At 40.6% G+C, this 9,120-nt stretch overlaps 1 protein-coding gene across 2 annotated transcripts in view; it reads left to right on the forward strand.

Annotated features, from left to right (window-relative positions):
• Window positions 1–245: 245 nt before the first annotated feature.
• ANXA7 (annexin A7) overlaps window positions 246–9,120 on the forward strand; it is a 24,540-nt gene continuing 15,665 nt past the window's right edge. The window contains exons 1-4 of one of the 2 annotated variants that reach the window (XM_012723769.1): window positions 246–384; window positions 5,930–5,984; window positions 7,272–7,476; window positions 8,341–8,442. In XM_012723769.1, the coding sequence (XP_012579223.1) occupies window positions 5,931–5,984; window positions 7,272–7,476; window positions 8,341–8,442 (361 nt within the window). In that variant the 5' untranslated portion in view covers window positions 246–384; window position 5,930. The remainder of the gene's footprint in view (window positions 385–5,929; window positions 5,985–7,271; window positions 7,477–8,340; window positions 8,443–9,120) is intronic. The other variant, XM_012723768.1, reaches the window with a different exon arrangement.

Here is a 9,120-nt window from a genome sequence, read left to right on the forward strand (position 1 = left end):
AGGGGCTCCAGGATCCCTCAGAAACCCTGCAACTTCCTGTGACTTAAAGGTGCACAAAACCGAGTTGGGAAGGGCCCTTGGGACCTAGAAATGTTATCAAACTGGCTGGTCCACGAAGGGTGTGTCGTTTCCCGGCAGGAGGAACTTGGGCGCGGAGGGGCGGGGCGAGGCAGGGGGTGGGGGGAGCCCCAGTCCGGGTCCTGCAGGCCGCGGGGGGCAGGCCCTGCCAGGTGCCGCCCGGGCCAGCCCCGGGGGCGTTCCCGGCGCTGTGGTTGTGCTAACGGGCTCGGGCGGCGGCCACCAGGGCCCCGCCTTCTCCCGGCCCTCCTCTAGCTCCATCTTGCCGGCAACTGGATTGGGCAGTGACGCTGCTCTCGCTGACAGGTGAGGAACGGCGCCCCCTACCCTTTCCATCCCGCGTCCCCCGGCGTTTCCTCGCCCTGCCGGCTCTGAGGCCCGCGGTCCGCGAGAGGGGGGATCCCGACTGCGTCCCCGCGACTTGGGGCGGAAGAGCGGCCTGTGGGCCTCCCAGGGGCAGAAGACGCTGTGTACGCGTCTGCCCCGGGTAGTGTGCGGGACTGTCGGGGCAGAGGAACTTTGGCGTGGAATTGGGGAACCTGCGGGTGGTGAGCAGGCTGGGGGAGTGGAATGAATCGGCGGCCGTCGGTTCTGTACTTGTTGGGCATCCGGAGATCAGAGAGCGGTGACGCCCGCGTGCGCAGGTGAACCGCCCGTGGAGGAACTGAGGCCAGAAGATGGCCTTGCTTAAGCGACCTCGACCGCGTAGGGGCCGAAAGTTAAGTCGGACTGGAGACTAGACTTCCCGGTGACACAGCAAATTTATGGAAACTTGGGGACTGTGCTTAGTAAACCCTAGGATAGAATCCATAGCCAAACTGTACACCAGCCGAAGGTTGTAATTCTTGGAAACGATTCCAGCAAACAGCATCCCAGATTTGATTACTATTCCCTGAACCGCTGCAAGCGTGTGCTGTTATTGTTATCAGCCCAACCTGTGCAAACGTTTAGGGAGATGACATTCACCCTAAAGCTGCCTTTAAACTCCATGATTTCTGCCAACTGATAAGCAGCTGGTATGAAATAAGCTATCTTAATCAGACAAGTAGTGTAATGCGTGATCTCAAGCAGGGAAGGAGTCACAGGCATTAGGTAGTACAAGAGATCATTTTGGCTGCTACAAACTCAACCTCCCTTTCAGTCCTCACCAAGATGGCCATCAAGTCCCTATGGAGGCTACCCAAGCCTCTTATTTTCTACCAAGGGCCCTTGTTAGCTGATTTAAATTGTCCTTCCCTACCAAAAGGCAGGTTTTGGAAAATTGTTGGCCATCTTCAGTCAACTTTCCTGCTTCCTAAATTTGCAAGTGCCTCTTGTGTTCCTGGGCTTCATGCCATCTATGAGTCTCCATAGTGAGACCCACCCCTTTTAGTAGTAGCTGACTCACTGGGTGGAGAAGGTTTGGAGGACCAAGAATGACTTTCTAATCTTTTAAAAGTAATTGCTGACACAGTATTTAAAAGAAAAATTAAAGCTCTGGCCCACCATAGAGTCTTATGCCTTGAGTACAGTGAGTAATTTGTTGAGTCACCCTGAGTTTTGTAAAATCTATGTTCTGTGTAGATGATACATGTAAAATTCCAGAAGTGGTAAAGGTATGTAGAAAAGTGGGCCTCATTACTCTCTCACCTCCCTGAGAACAAATTGTTTTCTGCTTTTTGGAGCGTACTTTCAGTAATATTCTCTACATATAGAAGAAATATATTTCACACTAAGGTAACTATATTTTATATTAAGGGTGAAAGTTATCTATGTACTCTTTCCTTCTCTCACCACCTGCCCCCACTTAATATAATTTAGAGATGGTTTCTTTTTTAAAAAATTATTTTATTTCATTTTTAAAAAGATTTATTTTTATGCATATAAGAACTGGGGTACAAGCCAGAGGTGTGGGGGTGAAAGGCTTCACCAGAAACAGAGTGGGGAACAGAACAGGCAGATTGATTGAAGTACACTGCTGAGGGGAGCAGTAGGCAAGACAGGAGAGGTTTGCTGGGACATGTGGGTTCGATCCTGTGTTGCAGTCACTATAGAGAGCATCATAGTGCTGTGCTTTAATCCATTGCGCCCTCATCCGTTCCTTATTGAGGGACTTTTAATTATTTTAACCTTTTCTTATTACAAACAGTGGTGTAGTAAATAGCCTTGTACATACATTATTTTGCATTTGTGGTTTTCTTTAAAGTACATCCCTTGAAATGGAATTGCATTCCAGTCCTTTATGTAATTACATTTTTCAAAATGTATCAAAATTTACTTTCTTAAAATTGCTTTTTCACCTCATATGCAGATGTTTTCATTTTGTTTTGAAATCTTTTGACATAATTCTTCTAGGTCCTTAAAGGTAATATATCATAGCTTTAAAAAATTAGAAATAGGACTTTATCACTGAAACAGTTCCTGAGTATTAGGAATTTAAATTGCTTATGTCATCTACACTACACATTGCCTTTAAAATCATTAATTTCTTTTATAACTTATTTTCACATTATTTTCTCTTTTGATCCTAGCCTCTTTTGCCCTTGATCTTTCTGACTATTCTTAGATGCTGTTGAGCCTTTATATCCTACTAACCAGGCATGGTGAAGAAGTAAGCAAAAAACAACTTAGCCTGTTCTTATTTTTACACCTAGAACCCCAAATGACTATTTTAGAACTGCCTGGATCAGTTTTCTAATTATCTTTACTATTTAACTTACAACTTTGATTCAATATGTGCCCTTTCATTCTTAAGCCACTATAATAAATTCATTATCTTATATTCCTATGCTGTAGATCAAAAGGCAGCCTATTTCCCTCCTACCCCTATCTTTTTATCAACACCTAGGACAATGAATATTGTATAATGAACTTTCATAAATGTTGAACCATATGTGTTTAGGGTCTTGGTATAAAGTAAATAGAAATCATTTGCCACTGTATGGGGAGAAGAGCCAAAAGTAACAAATTAGATGGTAAATCCAGAAATGCAAAATATTCTGGTACAAAAGCAAATTTTACAGACCAAGAGCAGCCACATTACCTGGAAGCTTAACTAGAAATGCAGCCTTTTAGGCGCCATCTTAGCTCTACGGAGTCAGAGTCCTCATTTTAACAAATCCTTGTGTGATTCACAGATACACTGCGGTTTTATCTAATACATTGTTCAGCAAAGGGAGAGGAAAGATTTGAGCTGGGTAAGTCAAGAGAGTGAGTGAGCCAAGGCGTAAGCGCCAAGAAGTCAGTTAATGATAACAGTGACTTGGGCAAAGGCATGTTGGGAGTGGTTCAAGTGGTAGAGGTTTCGCATTAAGGTTCCGTGTTGGTAAGAGATAAATTGAATAGATGAATTCAAGCCAGTGCTAAGGAGACCTGTCAGGCTGATGAATTTTCATTTGATACTCTAGTAGCAGTCAGTGAGGAATTTGGACCTGAAGAGCAACAGGCTGAAAAAGAAGCATTTTATAAGTGTTCATCTGGTAAATGTTGTCCAGAAAAACTGAAAGAGTAAGACCATAAACAAGGATGTAAATGGCGAAGTAATTTCAGTTAAATGAGTGCCAATGATGAAAACATGGTCTAAGGATATTTTTAATTAGAGTAAAAATAACAAGAAAAATAGGAGGGGTATTTCAAAGGAAGGAAGAATGGAAAAATATTGCCTTACTTGCTCCACTGGAGTAATTGGTAACTTAAGTACGGTACTATTGATAGATAAGGAATATTATCTGGTAGAGAATGGTGAATATTTAATTCCACACCACCACTGAAGGCCTCTTGATTTACTTCTATCTTAATCTGCCCTTTCTCATTTTGTTTTGGTCATAGTCCATGTAACAATTATATACCATCATTTTCTTTGCTCATGACATTGTTTTAATTCCTTGACAATGTGTCTTTCTCCTTTTAAAACCTAGTTTAAACTTTTGATAGTGTATTTACTCTCCAGCCTTTCATGGTGTGTTATGGAAGATGTAAACAATTTTTGACTGTGTTGATGTATTTGCCAGATAATTACATTTGACCATGAACAGTTGTTTTTTGGGTTTGATCATGCTAAGAAAAGGTTTTCTTTGAATTTTTTCTCTATTGTTTATTTGCATTTGTTTTAGCAGTGGTGATTTCTTCATAGACATAGTATTATTAAATGGCTATCGTTTAAAAGAGTCCTTGTAGTTTTATAGGTAATAAAATGAAATATTTATGAATAAAAAGTTATAGGATTTTGCTTTAAGATATTCTAGGATAGGGTAGTGATTGTGGTACAAGTGATAAATAGATTTGTCTATTATTTGGTAATTACTGAAACTGACCATAAAGAAAGCATGGGCTTCAATTATATTAGGTTGAGCCATAAAAAATGTTTTTATATAAAAACAACAATTTCAGTAGTCTAATTCTGTTCTTTCTACTTTTAAATGTTTGGATTTTTCTACTAAACAAATTTTTTAAAAATATAATAGTTTATTTTTATATCATTTTGTGCATTTTTTCATCCCAGTTGTAATCCCTGTTGGCTTCCCATCACCAAATCACCCATGTGCCATCACTATAGTCCAGTGCATTTCTCTCCCCTCACTGTTTTTGATCCCTTCCCCACCCCACCCCCATAAAATGTCTCTGGTATGTAGCTGTTCATCATTATCATTATTTTCTCCCCTGTTAACATTATATTCCTGCTATGAGTGAAACCATCCGGTATTTTTCCTTTTCTTTCTAGCTTATTTCACTAAGCATGATCTTTTCCAGCTCCAACTATGTTGCTGCAAAAGACATGTGTTTCTTTTTTTTGGTTGCTGAGTAATATTCCATTGTGTATATGTACCACATCTTTTTAATCCAGCCATCCATTTTTGGGCGTTTGGGCTGTTTCCATGTCTTTCCAATTATGAATAAAGCAACAATAAACATGGGGGTGCAGGTATCTTTTTGAATCAGTGTTTTTGTGTCTTTTGGGTAGATATCTAGGAGTGGGATTGCTAGGTCGTATGGAAGCTCCATGTTTTCTGCTAAATAATTTTTAAATAAAATATTTAATAGATAATTGGAAATTTTAACACTGGTACATTGAGAGTATGGTTATATTTTTTAAATATCCCTGTAATATTTTGAAAGTACTAATGTTTTTAGAAATATGTACTGAGGTATGTGTAAGCATGGAAAAGTATCAGGATTTGCTTCAAAATAATCCAGTAGAGTGTTAGGTAGTAAGTAAAAATATTAAAACAACAAATTTGGCTATGATTTGCTAATTATTGCACCTGAGTGATGAGTACTTAGCATTTTTTATATTATTATCTTTATTTTTAAATAAATTTGAAATTTTTCATAATCAAAGTTAAAACTGCTTTAATCCAGATATATGGGCTACAGGGTGTTAACTCTTAAACATTGAACCATTGTTTTTAGTGGTATCATTATATCTTGTAAGGTGATTTCTGTGGAACTACAAAATATTTGTTTTAATATCTATATGTTCTTTTTAATATTATCTTCTGGTGGCCAAAAAACCCCCCTAAGTTTTCCATTTATGGAAGTGATAGAAAACATACCTTTAAAAATAGATTTAAGTGAAAAACTGATCTAAATATTCCATAAATAATAGGGCTAGTACTATTCATATGTGACAGAAATTATGTGGTATGAGGAGAATGAAGTTGGAACATTTACTGGGCTGTGCTGACTCCTTTAGTACAAATGGTGAAATGAAGTATTACAAACTTTGCTTATATCTTTAATAGCTACATTTGAATGCCTGCCAGACTCCTTTGAAATGAGTGTATAAATATTTTATATTAAACCCTATGACAATCTATATCTTCAAAGGCTTACCCCTTATAAAAGTGACAGAGGGCATTTTTTATTGTTACAGAATGTCCTACCCAGGCTATCCTCCCCCGGGCTACCCGCCTTTCCCTGGATATCCCGTAAGTATTGCCACTTATAGTACTAAAATATCTCAGACTTTTGGAGCAGGTGATGGAAGTGGCAGTGTGGGAGGAGGCTTTGTTTCATGCCATCTTTCAGTTCCCAGGTTCCTTCATGTGTTGGCTCTGCCACCTTCCAGGACCTTGGAGATCTCCAGTGCACCCTTGGGCAGGAGGTTTTTTAGGGGCAAGGTTGGAGGTGGTGTACATTTCTCCCATCTATACTCATTCACCATGTGGTTTTAATATTCTGTCATGCGGTCCTACTTGATTGTAATAGGGTCTGTGAAATGTAGTCTAGCTTTTCGGCCAGAGAAGGAAGACTTTTGTGAACATAGAATAACAATCTCTGCCATACATTGACATTAGCTGAACTGAAATCTAAACTGTCACACCCAGGTGTGACTCAGGTTGTCTTTTTGTTTCCCCTCTCTTATGCAACAGGTCTGGGTGTGTTGTAAGAGAGCCATGAATTTCTCTCTTTAAGGTGGAGAGGGGACTCTTTCTCACATTTCTGGGTACTAAGAAAATGAAGGAACTAATAAAATGTATTGGTTGTTCTGAAGCCTTAAGGTTTGGAAAGAGACTTATTATTACTTCCAGATAGAAAAACAAATAGAATTCAGTGTAACTGGGCCCTCCCTGGTGGCACATCAGGTTAAAGCGCAGCAGCATGAAGCTGGCTGCAGCTGCTTCACCACGAGTTCTATCCCCGGCCAGGGAGGTGACCCACATGGCATGGCAGACCTCTCCTGACCTGCCCGCTGCTCCCCTCAGCAGTGTACTTAGTTGATCTGCCTGTTCTGTTCTCCACTCTGTCTGACAAACAAGTATCCTGACAAACCAGTGTACTGAAAGATGCATTTAAGATATAAAGACTTCTTTTCTTTTTTTAAAGATTTACTTATGCATACAGAAGTGGGGTACAGGCCGGAGGTGCAGGGGCTGTGAGAGGATTCACAGGAGACAGAGTGGGGAGCAGAACAGGCATATCACCGAAGGGATTAGAGGGGAGCAGCAGGTGAAACAGGAAAGATCTACTGCGCCATGTGGGTCACCTCCAGGGCTGGGGATTGAACTCACACTGAAGTGGCTGCAGCTAGCTTGCAGTGCTGCATCCTAACCCTTTGTGCCACTAGGGAGGGCCAGATATGAAGACTTGTAATAGAACTTTTAAAATGCAAAGGAGTAAGCTAGACTTACCAGTTATCTCAGTTTGTTCCCTTTATTATGTGGGTCATATTTCTCTGTGATGATATGCACTTGAAAGTTATTCTGCTTTTTCAGCCTGCTGGTCAGGAGTCATCTTTTCCCCCTCCTGGTCAGTATCCTTATCCTACCGGCTTTCCTCCCATGGGAGGAGGTGCCTACCCACCAGCACCAAGCAGTGGCTACCCTGGAGCTGGAGGTTACCCTGCTCCTGGAGGTTATCCAGCTCCTGGAGGCTATCCTGGAACTCCACAGACAGGGGGCTCCCCATCCTACCCTGGAGGTAAGTTATGGGTTGGTGAACATAGGATGATTTGTCATTGCTGTAGTGTTTATTTCTTTTTTTACAATTTACTTATTTATGCATACAAGAACTGGTGTGTAGGCCAGAGGTGTGGAGGAGGTGAGAGGATTCACCAGAGACAGAGTTGGAGAGCAGAAAAGACAGGTTTGCCGAAACATACTGCTAAGGGGAGCAGCAGGTGAGATAGGAGAAGTTGGCTGTGTCATGTGGGTCACCTCCCTGGTCTGGCCTGGGTCCAAACTCGTGCTGCAGTGGCCAGTGATAGCTTGATAGCACTGTCTTTAACCCCTTTATTCTTTATCCTCTTTGTTCTTATCTCTTTTACATGAGGTCAGGGTCACTTTTAATCTCTCTTAGACAGTCAAAATCTAGCTAGCCAGAAAGAAGAATGAAGTTTCTAGGGGGCATGAAAACAAGGAAGAGTGTCAAAACTTCTGTTGTTAAAGGAATTGGAATATGTTTTACGGTAATTAAGGATGAATATATTGCTTAATCTAAATTAATTAATGCATTAATTAATTAATTAATACATCTTGCTTCATTACTTGTAATCCTAATTAAGAGAATTTAGTTAACCTAGCTGTAACCTTTAGGATACTTTTGTGCAAAGGTAAAAGAAAAAACATGTCACTTTTATAAGTTAGCTAGGAAGATCAATGAAGTAAATTTTTTTTAATTTATTTTTTATTGTAGAAGGAGGAGTTTGTGAGAAGAATTTAGATGAAAAGGAATTGTTGGCAGTGCATTACTAGCACATTTTTTTCTACTGTCAATGGTAGATATTTTTCTAAAACTTTCTCATTAAACTGTTACCATATTTATTTTTTTCTCTTCTTCCTCCAGGCCAAGGGTTTGGAGCCCCACCAGGTGGAGCAGGCTATCCAGGCTATCCACAGCCACCTTCCCAGTCTTATGGTGGTGGCCCGGCACAAGTCCCACTTCCTGGTAGGTGTCCACTATTCAGAGCATAACAATAGCATGACTTTTAAAAAAATATTTATTTAATTTATTTATGCATACAAGAGCCAAGGTGTAGGCCAGAGTTGTGGTGGGAGGGTGAGAGGATTCACCATGACTGAGTGGGGAGCAGAACAGGCAGATGGGCTGAAACACACTGCTGAGGGGAGCAGCAGGCGGGTCAGGAGAGGTCTGCTGCACCATAGGATCAGCTCCCTGGTTGGAGATGGAACTCATAATAGCATGATATTTGAAATTTGAGAGAATTTAGTTTATGTTTGTGGTAGTCTACAGTAAATATTTTTGCTTCTTTAAATAACATTAAATATATGGCTTCATAAAATGTACACATTTGATTGGAAAGGTTTTAATTCGTAAGATGGAGATGAGGAGACACCATTTCAATGAAAAAAAACAAAAAAACAAAAAAAACTGACCCAAAGCCAAAAAGCAAAATATATAGGAACTTCCCACCACTCACTATATATGAAACCCTCAGAATTATGTTCTGACATCATTTCTAAGTAAAATCAGAATTTAATCTGGTTCAAATTTCTTTTAAAAAATATTATTGGGGGCCCTCCCTGGTGGCGCAGCGGGTTAAAGCACTGCACTGAGAAGCTAAAGCCACCTCCGCATGAGTTCGATTCCCGCCTGCCCCGGAGG

The sequence above is a fragment of the Condylura cristata genome, unplaced genomic scaffold, assembly GCF_000260355.1.
Source record: "Condylura cristata isolate star-nosed mole 26May11 unplaced genomic scaffold, ConCri1.0 scaffold00011, whole genome shotgun sequence".
NCBI classification, from domain to species: Eukaryota; Metazoa; Chordata; class Mammalia; order Eulipotyphla; family Talpidae; genus Condylura; species Condylura cristata.